Source organism: Melanostigma gelatinosum, assembly GCF_949748355.1.
Source record: "Melanostigma gelatinosum genome assembly, chromosome: 13".
Classification (NCBI taxonomy): domain Eukaryota; kingdom Metazoa; phylum Chordata; class Actinopteri; order Perciformes; family Zoarcidae; genus Melanostigma; species Melanostigma gelatinosum.
The window spans coordinates 9,439,761-9,463,412 of NC_136646.1; the positions used below are offsets into that span (position 1 = coordinate 9,439,761).

Consider the following 23,652-nt stretch of genomic DNA (forward strand, 5'->3'; position numbering starts at 1 on the left):
TTCATGAAGGGTTTAAACAAACTATATTTGTGCTTTATTGCTCCTTTCTTGTTGCTAAAGATCTTATACCCATATGCAGGGGCGTTTCTAGGATTTAAAGAAACGGGGGGCTCAGCCCCAAGGGGAGTGGCAATTTGTTTGGGGGGCCCATTTGGGGCCACGGATATCCATTGTTTCAGACAGCTCATAGATTGGTTCAATCCTAGTGGGTTTATATCGTTAAGTATGATAATAGGCTATTGGATTGTAATTTGAAAGGGGAGAAAACATACAAACCCGAACGCACGCACATATGTAGCATGTTAGAGTTATAAATAACTTGTCCATGTGAGAAACAATAGTTTAATTTAATGACATCATTAAAATAGCCCCCCTAAAATAGGCCCAACGACGCCCCTGGGTAGATGGCGTTGGGTGAGCGCGAGGAAAGTGCATGGATCTGGAAGATCCTCCTGTCCAACTGCTGGGATCCTGAGAGCAGCAGATGAGTGACTCTCAACAGATCAGCTATCGGCCATTTATTGGTGTCCTCCCACAGCATAAGCCCTCCCTCCTCAGGGATAAACTACAAAAGGTCATGTTAGTTTAATATGTGTACTTTGTTTGAGCATTTTCCATCGACATTTTCATCTTCATTTACTCACATGGTTTGTCCCTGTGCATTAGTATTCTAGTGGTTTAAGTATTCAGATCCTTTATGTAAATAAAAACACACTGGACACACTGCAGTCTAAAATAAATACCCCGTTACATTTAAAAGCCCTATAATGTGCACTGTTCTATTTTTTATCTGAAGCTATCTCCCAATGAGTACAGTGGATGTCCATTACATTGAAACATATTTGAGTGTGCATCTGTAATATATTTGTGAATCTCCTCATGTGGGTTTTGTTTGCATTTGGATACAGCGAGAGCTATTTTTGTGTGCATTGAATTGAAGTGATTTATGAATCCTTCTCAGTGCATTCATTATTATTGAGACCGGTCTGACCCACGTCTGCCATGAATAATTTGTGGCACAGAAATTCCCCAGGATTGTGCAGTGTCAGCGCAGTATGGTCGACCAGTGACCGGCTTGTAGAACAGTTCAGATGTGTAGAACACCTCTTAGCCTCTGACGACGTGGGATATTTAACCAATGAAAGAGATTTAACTGGACCTAAAAAAAAAAGTTGAAAACCTTCTGACATTCGTTATATATGTACATACAGGTCCACACGTGACATAATGACCTCTGCATCACAGGGAGCAACTTTCACGCCACGCTTTTTAGATTTTTGCCACATCATGAAATCCCATTTCCCCACAACATCCACACATCTGCTTTGTCATGCTTAAGCCTCAGCAGTGTGTGACTTAAAGTGAGTCATTAGTCCCACTTCCCATTTACCTCGGCAGCCGTGGCACATCACGGCCGTATAAGAGAGCCGCGAGGACACGGTGGACCTTTAACTCGGCGGAGCTGACAAGAGGACCAACCAGCCTAAAGGAGAGAAGTCTTCAGTGTTTTTGACAGGTGTGTTATACATTGTTATTCACATTAAATGCGTTTAATTTAACGCATTTAACCAAATCATTTGTCTGCATAGATGGAGACCATGAAGAGTGCTAGGAAGACTGAATCAGGGGACATTGGCAGGTACGACAGTTTATTCTAAAGATAATTTAAACACAGAACTGTATGATTTAAAAGTTAAAATAAACATTTTTTTCTGTGTTGTGCCGTCAGTGACCTATCAGAGCAGGTCAAAGCAGCCACTAAGGACTGCCATGTCAGAGCTGAAAACACACAGCTGATGCTGAGTTACCAGAAGGGTCACATCACCCTGCCTCAGTACAAGGTAAGCTCCTCACAATTAACACATCACACTTTTGCTTTTGTACCGTAATGTTTACATTGTTCTGAAAAGCGGCTCTTTGTCTTCGTCTTCTTGGCGGTCAGGTCCTGTTGTGTTCCCTCCACGAGATCTACAAAGCGCTCGAGGACGAGCTGGACAGAAATTCTTCCCATCCAGCCGTGGCACCGATATACTTCCCTCAGGAACTGGCCCGTCTGGAAACGCTGGAGAAGGATCTGGAGCACTTCTTGGGCTCCGGCTGGAGGAAGAGGGTGGTCGTCCCCGCAGCCACGCACAGATACCAACAGAGACTACGACAGGTGAGCGGAGAGGAAGGCGCCGAGTTAGCATTCAGCGCAGGCCCGTTGTGACACACCCTTATTTATTATTGAACAGATTGGCAAAGAGAGGCCCGAGCTGCTGGTGGCCCACGCCTACACGCGCTACCTCGGCGACCTCTCGGGAGGTCAAGTGCTGGGGAAGATTACCCAGAAATCTCTGGGGCTGAGCAGCCAAGAGGGGCTTTCGTTCTTCTCCTTCCCCGGCGTGACCAGCCCCAACCGCTTCAAGCAGCTGTACAGGAGCCGGATGAACGGCATCGAGCTGACGGAGGAGGAGAGGGCGGCGGTGCTGGAGGAGGCCGTCGCCGCCTTCGAGCTCAACATCCAGGTGAGCGGAGGAGGGAATCGAAGAGCAGATTTACCGTGTGCACCCGACAGCACACGGCATAGTTTCAAAAGTCACACAGAAACAGAAAAAAAAGAGAACCGAATCTGTCAACATTTTTTTTTTTTGTCTTTTCTTTCAGGTTTTTGATGACTTGCAGAAAATGTTGAGTGTCACAACAGAAGCGGTGGACCAATCAGCGGGCAACGTCGTCAGAACTGCCACGTTCCCATCTTTACCCATCGTGGGGTTGTGCGTGGCTCTCACCACTATTGGACTGGGAATCTACTCCTTGTAGATTTCACCAGCACTTTCTATATATGCACACGCAGCACTTATTAACGGATCAATTAATGCAACAAATAAAATCAAGACCGAACATTGTGTCTCATCTTTAAAAGTATCAAATCGCAGTGGAAACAGTGATTCTCAACTTGTCATCGGTATGAACGTATTAAAACAATCCCACACTGTGAAACCGTCTTATGATTTATGTTGAAGAAAACAAAGGATCAGTTTGAAACAAGTCCTCTTATGATTTCAAATACTTTAATTCTTTACACATCGTGCAGAAACATCATTCATTCCGGTGCATGTAATCAGACAGTTCGCTGCGGCCATAAAGTCCAGACGCAACTGAACGGACCTCAACAGTTCACCACGACCCAGGCTGCACATTCTAAGACGTCCGTCGGGAAACGGTCTCCCATCAATATGCAGAACCCAAAACTATTTACATCAACAGTGACACGTTTGCTCTACTTGACTCGGTAGAGCACTTTCCTCTGCATGCGGTGCTGCAGCTCGCCCCTCCTCAGCATCAGCTGGAGGACTTTGTAGATGGCGTGCTCTGGATACTTCTGTTAAAGAGGAATACAGAGAGTCAAAACGGGAGAAAAGGGGAAATAAAGTGCAGATTGTTTTGTTGAAGAGCAACTTGCAGTTTGGATATTTGAATACAAGTTACAGTTAAACTGAAAACTAACAGCTGTGGTTTTGGTAATCATTTTTGTTACAAAAACAACGACTGAGCTCACTGAGTGTATATCTTTGTGTCACTGTCATTTTCCTCATCATTGAGTCAATGTCTGTCAACATGTTTACAGTGCTTTGCAACGGTGTTCCTCCTCTTCGGCATTTTTCCTACTTTGTTGCGTCACAACCTGGAATTCAATTGTTTTTACATAACATTGGCTGTTATGTAACGGACCTACCCGACCCACCCCGTGGGGTCTGGGGCAGGCATCAAGCGCAACGTAATGATAATAAAAATGAAGACATTTCATTGTGAAATGGATAATACCTTTGAATTGGCTTTATGTGCCATCACGACGTAGTGAGACTGACCTGTTTGGTGAAGTCCTGGACGATGCTGTGCTCGGACACCTGGGAGCCGATGGCAAAGCGTCTCTTCATCTGCTTCTCGACGCGCGAGACCATTTCCTGGTCCTCCACAGACGTGAAGCCCTCCACCCCTAGGGACGAGATGTGAGGAGATGTTAGAAGAATGGAAAACAATTGAAAAGTCAATCTTTAGGTTTGGTCAAGTTCGCCTTCATACTTGGACCAGTAGCAGAGCAGGAGCTGGATGTTTCAGTCAATTATCTACTCACGCTGCTTTTATCCGGCTATAAGAACAGACTTTGGCGATCGCTCACTGCCAAACTCATTCATGTAGTTTCTCTTTACAGCGGAAAAAGTCAAAAAAAACAAATGTGTCTGACAGCTCCAGTCACAGCTACCACACACACACACACACACACACACACACACCTGAGAGGCTGCCAGACAGTGCAGCGTCCAGTGTGGAGACCTGGAAGAGTCGGAGGGCCTCGTCCACCTCTTCCTCTCCGGCCACAGCCTGCAGCTTCATCTTGGCCAGCGACTCTGCGATGCGCACGACAGCCTCCAGCTGCCTGAGGAGGCGGAAACAGAAACGTTTGGGTGAAGAGCCCTCGTGTAATCAAAGAAGGGAGTAAAAGTCGAGCTACACGGTCATCGCCGATGTGTCAAAGCGGAAGATGCCATCTTAAAAAAAAAAGGAAAAAAAAGAAAAAAAGTACCTGACGGTGATGGGGATGGAGGACCTTTTGGTAGACTCCCGCTCGTGCTCCCTTGCTCCGCTCCTCATCACCACGTATCTGTTCTTCAGCTTCTCCGCGGCCGCGGAAGAGAGCCGAGGGCCACACTTACTGCAAGCAAACATTCAGAACCCGGCACGTTAATGAGCCCAATTTAAATCTTTAAAAAAAAGCTACAGCTTGTGTCGTCGTCGTCGTCGTCGTCGGAGAGACTCACGTTCTGGCGTAGGCGATGTATTTCTTGAAGGTGGCCAGCGTCACCTCGCCCTCGACGCCCTCCGTCTGCGTCTGGGCGCTCAGGTGGACGTTCATCACGTGGCGAGCCAGCGTCTACGGGCCGACGTTACAAAGAGAGTTCATGTTCCCGCTGCCGCAAGGAGGTAAAGCGGCGGACTTTCGGAATAGAACAAAAAAAAAAAAGCATGCGCCTCCTCACCATGTCCCGCTGATGGTCGTGATGGTCTTTGATGATGAAGATCATGTCGAAACGGGACAAGATGGTGGGCATGAAGTCGATGTTGTCCTCCCCCTTCGTGTCGTCCCAGCGGCCGAACACAGAGTTGGCGGCGGCCAGCACGGAGCAGCGAGAGTTCAGGGTGGTGGTGATGCCGGCCTGGTGGTGGTGGGGGGGGGGTCAAGGTGTTAGGTTACCCCGTTAAGCGCTCAGTACATAAAAAAAAAAAAGAACATACAACACATGGTTACTACCTTGGCGATGGAGATGGTCTGCTGCTCCATGGCTTCATGAATGGCCACTCTGTCGTCCTCTCTCATCTGAAGAACAAACGTACTTTTGTCTTTAATCACTGGACACAAATAAAGTTCGACATCCTCCGCCTGCTACACAAAAACAGTTTTTTTTCTTTTTTTACCTTGTCAAACTCGTCGATGCAGACGACCCCACCGTCGGCCAGCACCATGGCCCCCCCCTCCATGATGAACCCGCGGGTGTGGGGGTCCCTCAGCACGGAGGCGGTCAGACCCGCGGCGCTGCTGCCTTTACCCGAGGTATAGATCTGCCGGCGACACAATGAAGACACGGCGTCAAGCGGGTGAACTCGCATCGCCGAGCAGAACAACGTGCGCTGAATCGATACACTGAAGAGGATAAGTACCCCGATAGGCGAGCACCTCTCCACGAACTTCAGCAGCTGGGACTTGGCCGTGCCGGGATCTCCCAGCATCAGCAGGTTGATGTCCCCCCTGCGAGTGAGGCCGTCGGGCAGCCTGAAGAGACGGGGGAACTAAAAGCATTACTAAACACGCGGTGGGGGGGGGGGGGGGAGGTCTACCCTTAAATGGTTTTGGGAGCCGCATTCCGGTAGCCTCACCTCTTCCTTGAACCCCCAAACAGCAGGCAGGTGATGGCCTTTTTCAGATCGTCGCTGCCGTAGATGGAGGGAGCTAAGGAGCGTGCCAGAGAGGCGTAGACGTTTGGCGAAGCAGACAGAGCTCTCAGTTCCTCCTCCTCCTGTGGAGTGACTGATCCTGTAGCACTCCGTCCTGGAAGAGGGGGGGGGGGGGGGGGCAGACCCATCAACATCTAACCATCTCCCTCTGGATGCTAGAAACTATTGTGTCACACTTAAAACATTTAGGGTTTATTTAGCAGCAAGTCATCTCTACCTGCTCCCTCTGTGTCCACCTGGATGCCAACCACTCGCAGGTAGGACGCACGAATGCCCACACCGGCACTTTTCTCCCGGCCTTTGGCCTTCACGGGGGCCGTCTTCTTGATGGAATAGATGCCCACGATGGTCACTCTGTTGCCTGGGACCACGCGGTCACACAGATACCTGGAAGAGGAGGAGGAGAAGGAGGGGAACAGCTTGAACCAACAATCCTTCACATTTCTGATTATGCGAGGGTGCAGCAGCAGCAGAAAGCACCGTCCTTGACGTCATTTGCTCCTCACCGATCACAGTAGAGCTGCAGGTGACGGGGCATCTCTCCGTGAGGCACAGCATCCGGGGCCTCCTGCAGGCGGAGAGTCTGGAAGTCGACGCAAATGCAGCGGTCCGGGATGATGAAGTAGGGGTCCACGGGACACTTCACACTTCCGGGATTCTCCCTGAAAAAAAAAAGAGAAAAGGTGGGGGGGGGGGGATTAAAATGAAACCGGTGACAGAAATGTCTTCATCTCTAAGAGCTGAAATGGTCGTTCCTATTGCCCTCGATCCAGACAGTCGCACTCACTTATTGCACTTGCGCGGCAGAGCGTAGCCCTGCAGGCCCGGGGGCAGGGCTATGTTGTTGATGAGGCCGCGACAGCCGCGGCACTGCAGGCACATCTTGGTGGCCTTCGCCCTCACCGCGGTGGCCGAGATGATGATGCCGTGCACCTTCACCAGACGGGACACCTGCTCTGACTACAAGGGGAGAGGGGGAAACAGCGAAATGTGATCGGGCGGTCGACTGCGAGAATACGAGACACACACACACACAAAAAAAAAAAGGGAGGCGTGTGGGTACCTTGAGGCCGCGGATGGAAGCGTGATGCGCGTCGCTCTTCAGCATGACCTGGATGTCCTGGACTGTCTCCTCCCCCGCGGGCCGGGGACGGGTCACCTCGTCGGCCACCTCCTTCGCGGCTTCCTCCAGCTGTAAAACAGACCAACCCGTTAAAAAGAGGAGAGTAATCGCAGCAACAAAAGCTGCGTGAAACTAGCTCACCGGGGCCGCAAACGTGACGTCTACAGACGGGAGGCACGGTTGTTGTTTTTTGGTTTTTTTCGTCACTTCGAACTCACCATCGGCAGGTTGTCGGAGGGCACCTTGTAGAGGCAGTCTGACAGTTCCTCGTCAAAGCTGGCAAGGTCCTCCATCTCCACCTCCACCCAGTACTCCCCCAGGGTGTAGCGCCTCTTCAGGTCATCTCTGATTCAGAAGAAACAAAAAGGGTGGTTTTGAAAAATAAGTAAATCCAAGAACCTTACTCGTGTTAATTAGACAAACCTGCCAAAGACGACACAGAATTAGCCATTTCCTATCTGCAGCATGACAATGACAGATTGGCCGGCTGTTGTTAGTTGATTCGCTGCTGCATTTATTCAAATGGGGGACTCATATGAGACGGATTGAAATATTCTAACTTTTGCACTTTAATACAGGTCAAGCTCCAGAAATGTTAGATACATTTCCCACAATTCTCTGCTTCCTTCTACTGCTGTGCGCTGCTTTCACCTCCACACTGAAACTTTGTAAAGCAGGCTCTGCAGGACCTTGATGACATCATCAGGGTAATGAGCAGTAGCCCAAATGATGAACACATTTCAGACGTTAATTGGTTGACCGTACCTTTAATATTGGGGTCTGCTTCATTAAGGTTAATCCAGGCAGTGTATATAGCCTAATGGTACATATCATTGTTATTAGAGCAGCTATTAAGATTCATCCGCCTCTCCACCTAAATCACCGTCACACAGTCCCTCTCCTGTCATCATGAGCTCACCTGTATTTATAGGTGAAGCCCGTGCGGTCGGTCCCCACTCGGAACTGTCGGAGGAACTCACGGAACCGTTTCTTGATCTGGGTCTTCTTCAGTCCGCCTTCATCCCCCCCGTGTCCCTCTCCACCTCCGAAGCTGTCGCTGTAGTACACTCCCGGGTCGTCAAAGCCAGACATACTGAAACCAGGTCGGTGAACAACACACGAGGCGAACTAAAGCTGGTACCGTGGACTAGTTTTTTCTGAATTAAAAGAAGAAAAAAAACAAGATGGATGTAAACTGCCAGAGACGACGCTGATCAGTTTGCGTGTTCCGCGGGTAAAAACTACTGAAACTCCTTCCTGTCTGTTTCCCGCGCCTCGCGTCTAGCAACGCCCCTCTGCTGTCCTCTGATTGGATGGAAGCCGTTACGGCCTGTCGCCATTGGTCGAAGCGGCTTTGCGGAGGGGTGTCTTCTGTCGAAAGGCGGGGTTTGTGAGGACTGGTGGCGCGAAAAAGACACCAGGAGGAGCAGAAGGAAGCATGTGATGAAGAAATGTGCCACAAAGAAGAATGAATAATAAAATAGTATGCACCTTTGTCAGTTAGAGAGGCTTGTTTTTGCTTATGTGAATGACAGATGGTGTGATTATAGCTACAGACGATCAGTAAGACATTATGCAAAGCTTTCCTGTAAGACCAATGTCTCAAGATTTCTCTAAATAAAATGTAACCCCCTCCACACTACCATATGAAAGTGAACTGGCCCTCATGTTTGAACCAGATGAGAAGGAGAAGATGATGGAAGATATAAGGTACTTTAACTGTTACTCTACGTTTGTGAATACATTTTGCGTGTTTATTTTGCATATTGGACACAATTGAATAGGTCCTGCTCTGATATTTTATTATATTGTATATAGTGTGCATTTTCCATACCCAATATTTTATTTTATTGTGTAGCCCTGTTTGCTGCTGCCACAGACAAATTTCCCCTTGGGGATGGATAAAGTACATTTCTATTCTATTCTAAGTCCAAATAAAATATTTAAATAAATCCTGAATCTTAATATTTTTCCTTTAAAAACAGTTAACACAATGTGTTCTGCTGGGATGTCCATTCTCAGACTATTTACGTTGGAGGCTCCAAAAATCGAGATCGATTGAAACCGGTGAAATCATGAACTGAGATTTAAGGTGAGCAAAGAGAAACATCTCTTGAGGAAGAAAGGCCAAGCGGCTCTCGTGTGTTGTGATGCAGCATATGACCTTTGGGTGCTTTGACATGAATGAAGCACATAATGTTCAATTTCCTAAATGTTGGGGATGAACAAAAAACAACATAATACTCCTTATACTCCTAAAAGACTTTTCTCTCTAGTAACCATAAACAAAAAGCTCCAACAATTTTCTGGTTTTAAAAAATGAACAGAACGTTGATTCTAATAAATGCTGATAATGCAAGGTTATATGTAGAGCATTCCAAAATGTGCTATCCTTATGATTATTAAATCCAAAATCAGTTGAACAGATGACAACCCTAAATAAACCCGTGATAAGAAATACAAGCATTCGTTTTTCTTAAAATGCAAACACCTGCACACGTCAGGAAAAGTGTTTTATTCAGTGCCGCAAACACATCAACGACATTAACATCCGTTGACCTATAAATGTAACGAATATTTCCATCGACATCATTCAAAGGTCTCGAGTAACAGGCAGCGCAATCTGGCAAGAGCGAGCGTTTCGCCGCTGCTCAGTCCTTCAGACCCTTCTGGTTCCTGCGTGTTCAGGAGACGACTCCGTGCTTCCTGCCCGTCTGGATGAAGGCCTCCACACAGTGGTCGATGTCTTCGTCCGTGTGGGCGGCTGAAATCTGAACACGGATCCTGGCCTTGCCCTTCGGCACGACGGGGAAGGAGAATCCGATGACATAGACTCCTGTGGAGGAGAGAGAGACGTGCTGACAATGAGGACGTAATGCAGAGTACAGCTGAATAAAAAGGCCCAGGTGTAAACACTGCGACGGTTTAGAATGTATTTCTAAATTAAACAGGTTCAGGGGCCGTATTCATGAAGCATCCGAGAACAAAGAGCTGTTTTTTCCCCCTCCGTTAACATTCAATAAGAAATAAGAATTTCATCACTGGGAGCAACTCTTTGGTTGAGGAAGCTTGAATGAATGCGGCCCAGCGGTTTGCGCCGCTGCCTCACCGAGCTTCAGCATGTCGTCGGCCATCATGGAGGCCAGCCGAGCGTCGCCCAGCATCACGGGACAGATGGGGTGAGCCGAGCCCGAGATGGTGAAGCCAGCCTTCGTCATCTTGTTCCTGAACCTGGACGGACAGCGGAGAAGAAGAAAGATATTCCAGTCAGGATTACAGACGGATAGCAGTGACCACGTGAATGCAGCAATCGCGACGCGCTCTCTTTCAAACAGTGAACGTTTTTGAAAGAAAGAGGATGATCTCCAATGTGTTTGGGCAACAAAAGGTCACAAAGTCTGGCTGTATTTCCCCTGTTTCCCTTCCTTGTTTTCATGACTGTGTCAATGAAAATTTGAATAAATAATACTGACAATGTATCAGTCAACTTCATCTTTAACTTTGTTTTGACTTTTTTTACTCTTTTGTGGCAAATGATTTACACTCAATTTACGAGTGTAGGGATTATTTACACAACATTATCAAATGTGTATGATTCACATAATGTATTGTCAATACTGGTATATCACAACAACCCTCAACTGACTCTTCCCCCCCCCCCCAAAAAAAGAAAGAAAAGGCACCTCATGGTTTTGGCCGTCATGCTCTGTGAAATCTCGCTGGAGGCGAGCAGCAGCTCCACAGCCCGGATGGCACAACCCACCACGGGAGGGGGGAGGGAGTTGGAGAACAGGTACGGCCGCGAGCGCTGCCTCAGCAGGTCGATGAGGGGCTTGGGGCCGACTGTGTAGCCACCTGAGGGAGAAAAACAAACATAAAACGGAGAATGGAACATTTACATTTTGGTGTTTTAGCACCATAACGTGCTTTGTTGAAGGAATAAGCTCGACATGTTGGGGAAATGTACTTGTTTGTAGAGTGAGATGTTAAGAGAGATGCAAATCTCCTGTATGTATGATAAATATAAGGTGACATCTAGGAGGCGTTTGGCTTAGCATAAAGACTCAGGCAAACAGCGAGCCTGGCTCTGTTTGACATTATGCAGCAGACTATTTCTTAAAAATGAGCAGTAACTTCCTGGAGTCTCTGCTGCTCGCCTGGCACTCAGTCCCACAAGCCCCATAAAACCCGAACCAGTGACCTTTGACCACCAAATTCGAATCAGTCCATCCTGGAGTCCAGGTGGATGTTTGTGTCTGATGAAACAACATTTCCTCAAAGGGTTCCTGAGAAAACACCTTCACCAGAATGGGACGGACGGACAACTCTCATAACGCACAACAATTCAGCTCCAATCCTCAACACTTTCTATACTACAAATGCAGCAATAAACACACAGAACTCATCAAAGTCACAGGTCGGACGTACCAGCGGCTCCTCCCAGTGCTTTCCCCAGGGTGGAGTTAACGATGTCAACTCTGTCCATCACTCCCAGGAGCTCGTCCGTTCCTCTGCAGATCACAGGGAGGAGTACCGTTAGCTCATCCCCTCCACAACGATGGCAGGATATGGAGCTAGACTTGTTTTTCTACAAACTAAATGTCATACCAATGCGGTAAGTTGATGTCTACACATGAAGATGGCATACAGAAAATAGCAACGCTAACGACCATAATCATCTCTTTTATCTGCCTCCTACTTTGTCATATTATTGTATCAGGTGCTATTTAAAGGGACAGTTTGTTGATGAGGTCATACTAACCTGCTGAAATAAAGCAGTATTATTTCATCAGGATCTTACCCACCTGCCTCGGGGCCCCAGGAATCCGGTGGCGTGGCATTCGTCTATGAACACCATGGCTCCGTGCTGCTCAGCCAGGTCACAGATCTCTGACAGTGGCGCCACGTCTCCATCCATCGAGAAGACTCCATCGGTCACTACCAGCCGCATGCGAGACGACTGAGGAGGACAAAGCGGAGTCGGCACACAGTCTGACTAATACCGTAGTAATAAAAATCAAACTGTTATTTGACTGATGTTTCTATGAGGTTTCAGCAATGTACTATGTTGCAAATCATGATTTATAACCATATCGATTCAAAAACGCTGTTCTGTTCAGTTAATGCAGGCAATAATTATGACAATTACATCCATTTCGATTTTTCTGTCGGAGAAAATAATGAATGGTTATCTTCTGCTTCTTTTTAAAAACGTTTTTTTATTTCCTCACAATAATCTTGAAAGACATAATACCATCCCACCCCATTCGCATGCCGTAACTGTTGGCTCTGCAATTAAATATCTCCGTCTCGCTCTCTACATACATGGCTACGTACATGATGTCATGCTAAAGGAGGCTCAAGCTAACACTAAAAAGTCAGTCGAGCAAATAAATAAAGAACAGACTTCCAACAGTTTTATGAAAGAAATAGTCCCCGATAACCGCTGGCATGTTTGAATATTTGACGATACCTCTGGGCAGGATGGAGAACAGGACTCTTATCATGGTCAAATATTAAGTTCCACACACACACCTGCGACTCTTTGAGCTGTTTCTCCAGATCGCCGAGGTCCATGTGTTTGTAGCGGAGCCTCTTTGCCCGACACAGTCGGATCCCGTCGATGATGGAGGCATGGTTCAGCTCATCAGACAGCACTGCGTCATCCGGGCCCAGCAGAACCTGCGTGTGTGTGTGTGAGAGAGTAATAGGATACTTCACTGATCACAACAGGAGGGGTCGCCCTCATGAAGCACGACACGCCTCATTAAGCAGAACACACCTCAAACAGTCCGGCGTTCGCATCAAAACAGCTGGCGTAGAGGATGCAGTCCTCCCTCTCATGAAACTCCGCCAGCTTCTGCTCCAGATCTTTGTGTAGATCCTGTGAACAGAGCGTGAGATTTACAGCCGCGTTAATGTTGTTCATGTTCTCCACGTTGGTTATGTTCTCCCCCATTGTTAATGTGCTGATTCGGCGTCGTACCTGCGTGCCACAGATGAAGCGGACAGAGCTCAATCCAGCACCGTGTGTCTTCAGAGCATCAATCCCTGCCTGCACCACCTCCGGGTGACTGGACAGTCCAAGGTAGTTGTTGGCGCAGAAGTTCAATATGCCTGAGTAGAAAGACGGAGAGGGTTTAGATGGAGCGCAGGAAACTGTTTGGTCGAAAGGTCCCCAGAGGGCAACTCAAACCCTGCAGCAGAATAAAGCCCGTCTGCGTTTGGTTTTGTTTATTTGCACAAAAGGAAAGTGACAACAAAGCCAGCGTATCAGAACAAAGAGTGAGAAACAAAATCAATGCATGGGACTCGTGGCGTTAGCATCCATATGGATTGAACAAAGTCAGTTTCACACATGTGGGGTCCTGGCTTTAAGTCATGAGGACATTTTAGGGGCAAATCCTGAAGTGTAAACACCGGCAAAACAGAATAGAGATCAGCTGCTATGGAAGTCAAGTTCACAACGGCTTGCTGTTTACGTTACAAGCCACTTCTCATATATTTGATTGCAGAATTGTCCTGACTTGAGATCAGCTTGAATCATGTTTTTGTGGATTTTTTTGGACAGGTTTCCTTGAAGTTGGTCCCGAGAATCAACTTTCACAATCGAGTTGTGAAATGCATGAGCCAGCTTGTGTGTCCTCCAGTTAACTAACGTGAGTCAACATGAGTCAAGTTCAACATCAAGATAACACAGAGGTAGAGCCTCAAATCAAAACCAACACTTATCTGTGTTTGTACCGCGTGGTGCGTTTGAGGCAAGGCAAGTTTATTTGTATAGAACATTTCAACAACAAGGTAATTCAAAGTGCTTCACATAAAACCATTAAAAGCATCAAAACATAAGGCAAAAGAAAAGGAGATTTCAAAAACAATTAAAAACATTCATTAAAACATTAAAAAACAGTGCAAGAAATAAAATGCAGTAGTAAAATGCAGAAATGCAGGAAATTGATTAATATATTAATTGAATGTGGTTCAATTAAAGGCAGCAGCAAACAGAAAAGTCTTCAATCTTGATTTAAATGAGCTGAGGGTCTCAGCAGACCTGCAGCTTTCTGGGACTTTGTTCCAGATATGTGGAGCAGAAAAACTGAACGCTGCTTCTCCATGTTTAGTTCTGACTCTGGGAACAGAAAGTAGACCGGTCCCAGACGACCTGAGGGGTCGGGATGGTTCATAAGGTAGCAGCAGATCAGAGATGTATTTTGGCCCTAAACCATTCAGTGCTTTGTAAACCAACAGCAGGATTTTAAAGTCAATTCTTTGTTGGACAGGAAGCCAGTGCAAAGACCTCAGAACTGGAGTGATGTGATCCACCCTCCTGGTCTTAGTGAGGACTCGAGCTGCAGCGTTCTGAATCAGCTGCAGCTTTCTGACGGACTTTTTACAGAGACCTGTAAACACACCGTTACAGTAGTCCAGTCTGCTGAAGATAAATGCATGGACAAGTTTTTCCAAATCCTGTTGAGACATAAGTCCTCTAATCCTTGATATATTCTTCAGGTGATAGTAGGCTGATTTTGTAATTGTCTTGATATGGCTGTTCAGGTTGAGGTCTGAATCCATAACTACACCTAGATTTCTGGCTTGGTTTGTGAGTTTTAACATCAGTGATTGAAGCTGAGCGGTGATTTTCAATTGTTCGTCCTTGGTACCAAAAACAATTACTTCTGTTTTATCTTTGTTTAATTGAAGAAAATTCTGGCACATCCAGTTGTTGATTTGTTCAATGCAGTTACCCAGCCCTTGTATGGGATTATAGTCCCCTGGTGACATAGTTATGTAGATTTGTGTGTCGTCTGCATAATTATGATAACACACTTTGTTGTTTTCCATAATCTGAGCTAGTGGAAGCATGTAGATGTTGAACAGAAGAGGCCCCAGTATTGAACCTTGGGGAACACCACGTCATTTTAGTCAGCTCTGATGTGTAATCAGCTACAGACACAAAGTATTCTCGGCCCTTCAAGTAGGATTCAAACCAGTTAAGTGCTGTGCCAGAGAGTCACACCCAGATGTTTAGTCTTTCTAGGAGTATGGCATGGTCGACCGTGTCGAATGCAGCACTGAGATCCAGTAACACTAAGACTGAACTTCTGCCATTGTCTATGTTTAAGTGGATGTCGTTGAAAACCTTAACAAGAGCAGTTTCAGTACTGTGGTGCTGTCGAAAGCCTGACTGGAAAACATCAAAGCAGTTATTTACGGTCAAGAAGTTGGTCAGCTGTTGGAAAACCGCTTTTTCAATTATTTTACTCAAAAATGGGAGGTTTGATATTGGCCTATAATTTTTCATCATTGCGGAGTCTAAACTAGCTTTCTTTAGGAGCGGTTTAATAACTGCAGTTTTTAGGGCTTGTGGGAAGACACCTGAGAGAAGGGATGTGTTTACAATTTGTAAAAGATCAGTGGTCATGCAGTTTGAAATATTTTTGAAAAAGTGTGTTGGTAGAATATCCAAGCAGCAGGAGGATGACTTCAGATGTTGTATAATGTCTTCTAGGCTTCTACAGTTGATTTAATGACATTGTGTCATGATATTTGAATGGATGTTATTCAGAGATCGGGACAACACATATCCTGTGGTTGGTGTGGAGGCACTGACTGCTTGTCTAATTTTCTGAATTTTGTCAGTAAAAAAGGAGGCAAATTGATTGCATGCCCAAGTGGATTGGAGCTCAGCAGCTACCGACACTGAAGGGTTTGTTAGCCTGTCGACGGTAGCAAATAAGGCACGTGTATTGTTCTTGTTTTTGGTTATGTCAGAGAAGAATGACTGCCTTGCAGAGAAGAATGACTGCCTTGCATTTCTAAGTTCCAAATTATAATTGCGAAGTCTCTCTTTATAGATGTCACAGTGAACCTGGAGATTAGTTTTTCGCCACCTGCGCTCAGCTTTCCGACACTCTCGTTTCTCTATTTTGACCAGCGTAGCATTTCTCCAAGGAGATCTTTGCTTACCCGAGACAACCTTCACTTTAGTGGGTGCAATGGCATCAATAATATTTTTTACTTTAAAATTGAAGCCATCTACAAGCTCATTGACTGAGAGGCTAGAGAGGGCTGGTGTGGAGGAGAACTTCTGAATAAATAGTTCACTGGTGTTTTCAGAGATGTAACGCTTTGTCACAACCTTGGTTTGGACATTTGTGTGCAAGGAGATTGCACTCTCAAAGAAAACACAGAAATGATCAGAGAGTGCAACATCAGTCACAGCAACCTTGGAAATGTTTACACCTTTGGTGATGATTAGGTCCAGAGTGTGCCCCCTGTTGTGGGTGGGTCCTGTCACATGCTGAGTCAGATCATAGTTATCAAGGACACCACATAGTTCTATAGACTCTCTGTCCTGGGGATTATCAACATGGATATTAAAGTCACCAACAATAACAACACAGTCAAAATCAATACAGATTACAGAAAACAGTTCAGTAAACTCATCAAAGAAGGTTGCACAGTATTTAGGCGGTCTGTAAATGTTTAGGAATAAAGCTTGAGTGGAATTCAGAGCCACATATTCAAAAGAACGAAAATGACCAAAGGACATCTGCTTGCATTGAAGAGAATCATTAAATAAAATAGCATGTCGACGGTAGCAAATAGGACAACTGGGTCACATTGCCACCGCGTTACATATGTATGTACAGTTACTTATGTAAACTACCACTCACTGCTACGGCTGCCGTCCACGTTGATTTGAGGTCCCTGCTTTGACGTGATGATCCTCTCCGCTTTCCACGTCCCCGCGGATCGGATGCCGTCGAGCTCGCCCTGCAGCACCACTCTGGCTTCGGCGACAGCAGAGTAGCTCCGGTTCACAGCCGAGGCCGAGGGCCGCAGGGCGACCCGGACCGGTTTCGCAAAACTCCGGGCGACTTTTCCGAGAGACATGACCGAGTGGAGCCGTGTGTGTGTCTAACGTGTGTCACGTCGCAGAGGTAGGCGTACGTACGGAGGGCCAATCAGCGGCCAGGGCACTTGCTAGGGTGTATTTTTCTGTCCAATCAGATTTCAGAGCGCAGCAACGTGTTGCCTAATGTGAACTGCTGTGTTTGCCTTCTTTGCAACGTTCTCTGCACGTTAACATTAGAATAAGAACAGCCAGTTAATAGTTTAAGTTTAATAAGACAACAGTTTGTCATGACTTCAAGTAAAACATCTTCACAAGGGAACGTTGGATGTAAAAAAAAAAACCTTGACATCCTACATCAATAATGTGAAGCATCAAATTATTACACTGTGTAGCAGCCAAGCTTTCTCTTACATACAAGCTAACAGTGTTTGCTACTTAGACAGAGGCGCTTTCTGTAACCCATCTCATATATATATATATATATATATATATATATATATATATATATATATATATATATATATATATATATATATATATATATATATATATATATATAAAAGCAATACCCCCTCTCTTTCTTTCAACAGCAGGAATGGAACCATATAAAATGTGCAAATGTTTGCATTCCACACATGGACAAACCCTCACAACCAGCGTCAAGTAAAAACCTCTGCCCCTTCATAAAACAATATTTATATCAGTTAAAAAACACGCTTGCTCCCCAGCGAGGAGCGGTGTGCACAGCTATACGACGTTCTTCCTCAGACATGGGTTGTAATTCCCCATGTCGAATGTGCCATTCAACCCGTCCACCAGGGAAGAAATGTCCCTTTCTCAGCCGATGGCGCGGGAGCTTCACGAGCACTGTTAGTTTGGCAGGTTCCAGGTGTAGCTTAAGACTCGGAGTGGTTGGTGTCCTGCGGGGAACCTCTCACCGACGGGAGACGCTCAGCTGCTTTTGCTCTTCCTGCCAAAAACTTGTCAAACTCTGCGGCGGGAGAGAGAGAAGCAGCATTAGGTGAGCTGAGACTTCATGAATTATCTAAAGTACATTCACTGAATGGTATATTAGGGATTATATAAACGATGCTGATGTGGTGCAGAAGTAGTGTTTTAGAGTAGTAGTGCTGGGTCAAACTAACCCGTAACACATTAATTACAAAGTTACTTAATTTGATCCTGTTGCATAAGAAATAAAATATGGCAGCAGTCTTTTTAAAGTACTCAAAAACTGCATAGCTCAAATATTCAGCAGCAGATACGAGTCTGATCATATAAGTTGTTCAAATAAGATTCAAATACATTAAACTCAAAATGTTTAGCCAGTCAATTCAGCACAAATCATATTTGTTCTGTATAAACGACCAAAGTGCCCAATCGAGTGAGCACAGTGGGACAAAATGACCCCTCAGGTACTGCAGATGTACACGGATGCCAAATGAAGATAAAAGAGGCTCATTGTTTTAAAAAGGCGATAAAGTGTGAGGACCCTCACCTTCACTGGTCACACCGTCTGAATCTTCAAAGTCATCATACTGTGTCACAAACAGAAAAGATATTACAGATAAAAGAAAAGCTGCCGTCGTCCGTACTTCTGCAGCAGCCTAGTCGGCTACTTTCGCATTATGCGGTTTATAATGAATCAGTTTTCTGTCAATCTGAATTATATTATTAGTAAGAGAATGTACTCTGAAGTGTGATTTTGTGCATTACAATCGGTCGACCTTTAATATCTGCATATTAATTCGGAGTAAATGTAGGAATCCAGCCGTTTACCTCATCATCCAGCTCTAACCACTGCTCAATGTCATCCATTACAGTGGACTGGTTGATGGGAATCTGAGAAAGAAAGCCAAACAACAGGATGGTCAGAGCAGAGGAAGATGAGCCGCTGGTTTAACTTCATGAAGATGAAACTAAACTACCAAACCACTCCTTTCACAAAGAACAATTACGAAGGAATGTCGGGGAGAAAAGCATGACAACGATGTAGCATTTCAGGACAGTGCAAACCAAACATTGTCATGCTTTCTGATGGGCGGGACTCCAAAAACATCCTACGTTGTCTTCACCACATACAAAACATGCAAACCAGTGGGTTTCATCTCAACACCTGAACCACCAAACCATTAAAATGTGATCCAAACAAAAGCAATGCAGACCACAGCAAAAAACTACAAATTTCATGACAAAACCAAAGCAACAGAGGGTGTGGAAGGGTGAGTCAATGTGAAAGAGGAACACATTTTGGACGCACCATTCCCCTTTTAATCATCCAATCTAACTTTGGGGAGGAGCTGCGGGTGGAGGATGGGCTGTCGTCCTTCACGCACAGACAGAATTTAGGAGGAAAGCAGTTACCGAGAAAAAATTACACACCCATTTACTCAACCGAGGAGGTTTTTTTTTTTAACGAGTCAAGTAGTTCTGTACAGTTTCTTGAACCCACCCCCCCCCCCCCAGAATCGGCAATTTACACACTGAATTTTTCACAACAAAGGACACATTAAAGTCAAGAAAAACTCAGTCATGACAGCTGTTACATGTTGTGACTAATCCTGTCAAACTGTGTAAAACCTGAATGACAGGACATCTTACCGCTACAGCGTTGAGTAGTCTGCTGTCTTGAGCCTGAGCCAGGCCGTCCACTGCAACTTCACTCTGCTCGCTGAAACACCAGATTTGTACTTCGGTTAACTGCCATGTAAGCTGAGATTTTTCAGTCAACGCAAAAGGAATTAGAGTTAATGAGTCGGAATTAAGCTCCAAAACAAAGATCAACGTATTTGCAAATGACATTCCTGAGAATTTGCTCTCGTTAATCACGCAGCCTCCACTTAAGTACAGTGGTTCCCACACATTTGATCTCATGTACACCCCCAGATGAACCCATCCTTTATCGACACCACCATGTCCCACCATGAAGACATGGTGTTCATTTAGCCATTACTTCAAATATGTTCATTACCTTTAGCCAACTATTCAAATACGTATTCAATATCTTCAGCTAACTGTTCAAATATCTTGCTTTTAGCTAACGTTAACTATTCATTACTTTTAGCTGACTCCTACCGCTGTTCATTACTTTAAGCTTGCTATCTCAACCTCATTCATTATCTTTAGCTAACTCTTTGGACTGCTCGGCTTGCTTGCTAACAAGATTTCGTGCACTCTTTTCATGTAACTTACTCTCATTGGGAATCAGTCTTTTACTTAACACCAAAAATACAACTTTTGCTACTTGTGTACATCTTCAAGATCATGTGGCCGACAGTCTTTCTGTACCTTGGCCTTTGTCGAGTTGAGACATTTATATTCTTTGATAACGTGTCATCTGATTCACTCGTACCTGCAAGAGGAACAACGAGACGTTAACGGTGCATCGAATAAGTGGAGGCGTACGTACACTGAACATGTGCGGTATGTAGGTAATGGTCATACATACAAGACTGGAGTACTTACTCAGTCTTGCCATCTGACTGGAGAAACTGTCCGCTTTTGACAGGCTGTGTGAGCTGTCGTTGGTCGCGGATGCAAGCCCAGAATGGCTGACGGACTCAGGTGTCAAATCGAAGTCTGTTAGGTTGACGTATGAGTGACTCTGAGGGACAAAAAGTGAAAGTCCATGACTCATCCGCTGTCAAGAAGGACAAACCACCAATTCAAATATTCCAGACATGATATTTACCTTCTTTGCTGTGCTTTGACCGTTTGGTATTCGTCTTTCAAACCTGTGAACACCACAGCAAAATCATATCATCAAATACAACCTGTTGAAATATTACAATCCTCTTATTTTCGACATTAAAAAAAAGTGCATAAAGTCCACCTGTGGTAGCGAGTAAAGGTGGTGTTCATCTCATCGTTAGCTGCCAGCAACTCTTCTATCAGCATCTCCTCACTGAGTCTAGGGACCACCTTAACAATCCTGTCCTGCAGTTCCTTACATACTGTATATAACTGCTAATGACACAATCAGACAAAGAATGTGTGGGCGGGGGTTTGACGGGGCCAGATGCAACACAACATATATAAAGTAGGAGATCAGTTAGAGGTAAGGCACGGTTACTCAACATGACTGGAAGGAAATGATTTGCACAGAAAACGTCACATCATTAACACCTGAGTGTGTGTGCTGTTGTTGTTGTTGTTGTTTTACCTCCAGCAGCTCCATGTCTGCTTGCTTTACCGTGACAGGATCCAGCTGACTCATCATGTCTGACATCATACTCAGGTTGCTTCGCACCACTCCCAGCTCCGTCTTCAGCTGTTTTATCTGGAGGATCAATGATACTTCCTGAATAAGCACAGCTACAGGCATATATTGATTTCACAAGTGCTGCAGGCCAAAGTGATACAAAAGGGAGTTGTGAAACAGCAAAAGCCCGGTGAGTTCTAGGAAAACAGTGCAATTGAAACGCTTAAAAAAAACCCCATCCGTCTCTAGCGCAGCAAGGCCATCACCTGGCTGGGAGTGAAGGCATTGTTTCCCTCCAGGGCCAGTTTTAGCTCGGAAGTCAGCGGTGCGATGAGCGGAGTTTTGGAAGAGAGGAGCACGGCGGGCAGAGTAGTGACAGCGGGCCCGTTCCCAGGCGAAGGCTGGTAAGCAGAACAGAAATGACTCCCAAGTAAAACAAAGAGAAAGACCAGAAGATGACAGGTAGCACCCGAAGATCAGCGAGCGAGTGCAGCAGCCATGCTTGTACCTTTTTGGGGGCTTGGGCGGGCGAGTAGCCGTCCAGCTCCGTCATGGGGAACTCGAGTCCCTTCCTCCGCAGGTCTTCGTACACGGACACCACGCCCGTCAGGTCAGGCGAGCTACGGAACGCATCAGCCCACGCCTTGACGAGAGACAACCACAAATTACCATCAGAGAATGAGAGCAATGGGACCACACCAAGACTGTTTACAACAGGATTACCCCCAAGCTGCCACAGTGTTGCCAAACATGTAAAGTGGCTTTTTTGTCTTTTACCTGTACAATGCTGAGCACTCTGTCATGCAGGACTAATGGAGGGTTGTTTTTCGGGATGATCGACCGGACCAGAACCCCCTCGACAAAATCCCGCGTGGTCACCAGGATGTGAAGCTTGTAGCCGCAGTTCTTCACGCACGTCTCCAGGACCTAACGCGAGAAGGAGACGCAATAGCTCGAACTCAAAACCAGGTGTAAACACAAACGGAGCACGAGGGCGACGAGGGAAAGACACTCACAGTGAGCGCCAGCATGACCTCCTTGAAGTTCCTGTTCCCCACGATCCTTTTCTTTAAGGCTCTGACTGCGTCTTTAGGTCTGTAATCAGGGAATGTTCAACAGTCAGAGGCGTGTAACCGCCAGAGGACTCCTTTGTTCCTGATGCTGACGGATAACACACACACACACTCACTCACCCGTCCTCTGAGCTGTTGATCATGTCGCAGATCTCCATGTTGAGAGCCCAGTCTTCTGATGGCAGGCTGGAGCCGGTTGCACTCTCTACGGAAAAAATATACAATGTTGAACAGTATGAAACCGCAGATTAATATTGATGGTGTCGTCATAACAGTTTACTCTGGAATACATATTATAGCTTGTCTTTATGATTATTAATAAGATGATTTTATGAATGTTTCTCTTAATTTAACAATAATAGTTTCTTCATAGCACACCAATCACAACACATAGCAGTTGATGGAGTACACGGTGTATTCTGATTTGTATAATAATGACCGATGGATATTTAATATTTTTAGCAAAACTGTACAGTTATCATGAATAACACTCTCTCGACTATCCTTTAATCTGCTTATCTATTCATTCCTCAATCTCCATCAATAAATGAACACACATGTGCAGTCATTAAGCGACAGTTGAACGTGCATCTAATTTGGGTCAGGAGGCTGTGGCCAACTTTCCGTCTCCGCCCGGCTATTGGCAGGTTAAACACAGTCACTAAAACAACCAATCAATTTGAGCCTCGCAGCATCTAAGCCCCGCCCCTGTCAAACAATTGCTCAGCGGACGCGTCACTCAACATGTAACCCGTTGCTCCTCTGTCAGTCTGAATACATTTACCTTATTTTCACCATGTTAACGTATTGACATTGTATGCGTATTAGCTCGCGCATTAAAACAGTGCAGGCCATTATAAAAAAAATTATAGAAGCATCTCGAAAGAGATGCGCGTGCCGGCGGCGTAATGACTCCGGTAAAGGTGAATGAGACTAAAATGATTTGGTTAATACAAATGTAACGCTTTGCGGCGGATATTTAAAAAAACAGCTCACCGATTCGCTGTCCCACCGGCGTGCTGAACGGATTCCCCATTAAAAACTCCATGTTGAGGGTGTGGGCCCAGTGAAGCACCGAACTCCCCGGTCAGAGCCGTACGCAGCGACAAGCCCCGCGCGCTCCCGCGGACTGCTGCTGCTGCTGCTCACACAACAAAGTGGGGCACCAGTTGACTGCGTCATCATTTAAAGAGACAGCAGCCTGCTGAAAAATGAAGCGCTCTTGGGAAGTCCCTTCTGTCTTTATGGCAACGTGTCGTGACAATAATTATATTACTGTAACTGTACACATCTGTTACTGAAGTAGCATGCAGTTGGGTTCATAAACGAAGCCCGGGACCCCCAGGAGTCAGGACAATGTCCTACCGTTACACTCCCTTGCACATCCTTTATTTGTTTCTTA

At 45.8% G+C, this 23,652-nt stretch overlaps 4 protein-coding genes across 7 annotated transcripts; 1 reads left to right on the forward strand and 3 right to left on the reverse strand.

Moving 5' to 3' along the window:
* Window positions 1–1,397: 1,397 nt before the first annotated feature.
* hmox1a (heme oxygenase 1a) lies at window positions 1,398–2,956 on the forward strand. The gene is made up of 6 exons (XM_079282369.1): window positions 1,398–1,516; window positions 1,590–1,639; window positions 1,730–1,841; window positions 1,943–2,158; window positions 2,235–2,507; window positions 2,647–2,956. Exons 2-6 carry the CDS (start codon window positions 1,590–1,592, stop codon window positions 2,800–2,802), a joined length of 807 nt encoding a protein of 268 aa, XP_079138495.1. The 5' UTR covers window positions 1,398–1,516; the 3' UTR covers window positions 2,803–2,956.
* Window positions 2,957–3,031: 75 nt separating this feature from the next.
* mcm5 (minichromosome maintenance complex component 5) lies at window positions 3,032–8,344 on the reverse strand. The gene is made up of 16 exons (XM_079281022.1): window positions 8,037–8,344; window positions 7,336–7,462; window positions 7,058–7,186; window positions 6,782–6,954; window positions 6,501–6,656; window positions 6,212–6,381; window positions 5,917–6,088; window positions 5,701–5,812; window positions 5,458–5,601; window positions 5,294–5,359; window positions 5,022–5,198; window positions 4,803–4,915; window positions 4,568–4,696; window positions 4,278–4,420; window positions 3,852–3,979; window positions 3,032–3,364 (listed from the first exon to the last, which is right to left on the reverse strand). The coding sequence occupies exons 1-16, from the start codon at window positions 8,207–8,209 to the stop codon at window positions 3,263–3,265; spliced, it is 2,214 nt and encodes a 737-aa protein (XP_079137148.1). The 5' UTR covers window positions 8,210–8,344; the 3' UTR covers window positions 3,032–3,262.
* A 1,275-nt stretch (window positions 8,345–9,619) lies between these two features.
* On the reverse strand, window positions 9,620–17,032 carry gcat (glycine C-acetyltransferase). The gene is made up of 9 exons (XM_079281205.1): window positions 16,795–17,032; window positions 13,104–13,234; window positions 12,900–13,001; window positions 12,653–12,799; window positions 11,923–12,077; window positions 11,546–11,628; window positions 10,801–10,972; window positions 10,227–10,348; window positions 9,620–9,953 (listed from the first exon to the last, which is right to left on the reverse strand). The coding sequence occupies exons 1-9, from the start codon at window positions 17,012–17,014 to the stop codon at window positions 9,802–9,804; spliced, it is 1,284 nt and encodes a 427-aa protein (XP_079137331.1). The 5' UTR covers window positions 17,015–17,032; the 3' UTR covers window positions 9,620–9,801.
* A 478-nt stretch (window positions 17,033–17,510) lies between these two features.
* On the reverse strand, window positions 17,511–23,378 carry tom1 (target of myb1 membrane trafficking protein). 4 transcript variants are annotated; one of them, XM_079282566.1, is made up of 16 exons: window positions 23,247–23,378; window positions 22,371–22,455; window positions 22,194–22,272; window positions 21,955–22,104; window positions 21,686–21,820; window positions 21,444–21,578; window positions 21,139–21,255; window positions 20,809–20,939; window positions 20,668–20,710; window positions 20,442–20,580; window positions 20,265–20,328; window positions 19,578–19,647; window positions 19,237–19,302; window positions 18,756–18,818; window positions 18,475–18,514; window positions 17,511–17,967 (listed from the first exon to the last, which is right to left on the reverse strand). In XM_079282566.1, exons 1-16 carry the CDS (start codon window positions 23,296–23,298, stop codon window positions 17,873–17,875), a joined length of 1,464 nt encoding a protein of 487 aa, XP_079138692.1. In that variant the 5' UTR covers window positions 23,299–23,378; the 3' UTR covers window positions 17,511–17,872. The 4 variants fall into 4 exon arrangements, with proteins under 4 accessions (XP_079138692.1, XP_079138691.1, XP_079138694.1 ...); XM_079282565.1 differs by having other exon boundaries at window positions 20,809–20,942; XM_079282568.1 differs by lacking the exon at window positions 21,444–21,578 and having other exon boundaries at window positions 20,809–20,942.
* Window positions 23,379–23,652: the final 274 nt, after the last annotated feature.

Excerpts from the sequence above, each read along its gene's own strand:
- hmox1a (XM_079282369.1), top strand. The coding sequence starts at position 1,590 with ATGGAGACCATGAAGAGTGCTAGGAAGACTGAATCAGGGGACATTGGC. Across the intron at positions 1,842-1,942 it reads TCACCCTGCCTCAGTACAAG|GTCCTGTTGTGTTCCCTCCA; the intron begins GTAAGCTCCTCA and ends CTTGGCGGTCAG. Across the intron at positions 2,159-2,234 it reads ACCAACAGAGACTACGACAG|ATTGGCAAAGAGAGGCCCGA; the intron begins GTGAGCGGAGAG and ends ATTATTGAACAG.
- mcm5 (XM_079281022.1), bottom strand. The coding sequence starts at position 8,209 with ATGTCTGGCTTTGACGACCCGGGAGTGTACTACAGCGACAGCTTCGGA. Across the intron at positions 4,916-5,021 it reads ACGACCATCAGCGGGACATG|ACGCTGGCTCGCCACGTGAT; the intron begins GTGAGGAGGCGC and ends GTCGGCCCGTAG. Across the intron at positions 4,697-4,802 it reads TACATCGCCTACGCCAGAAC|TAAGTGTGGCCCTCGGCTCT; the intron begins GTGAGTCTCTCC and ends GTTTGCTTGCAG.
- gcat (XM_079281205.1), bottom strand. The coding sequence starts at position 17,014 with ATGTCTCTCGGAAAAGTCGCCCGGAGTTTTGCGAAACCGGTCCGGGTC. Across the intron at positions 13,002-13,103 it reads GCTTCATCTGTGGCACGCAG|GATCTACACAAAGATCTGGA; the intron begins GTACGACGCCGA and ends CTCTGTTCACAG. Across the intron at positions 12,800-12,899 it reads CGAACGCCGGACTGTTTGAG|GTTCTGCTGGGCCCGGATGA; the intron begins GTGTGTTCTGCT and ends ACACACACGCAG.
- tom1 (XM_079282565.1), bottom strand. The coding sequence starts at position 23,298 with ATGGAGTTTTTAATGGGGAATCCGTTCAGCACGCCGGTGGGACAGCGA. Across the intron at positions 19,648-20,264 it reads TCAACTCGACAAAGGCCAAG|CGAGCAGAGTGAAGTTGCAG; the intron begins GTACAGAAAGAC and ends CTGGTGTTTCAG. Across the intron at positions 17,968-18,474 it reads AGACGGTGTGACCAGTGAAG|AGTTTGACAAGTTTTTGGCA; the intron begins GTGAGGGTCCTC and ends CTCCCGCCGCAG.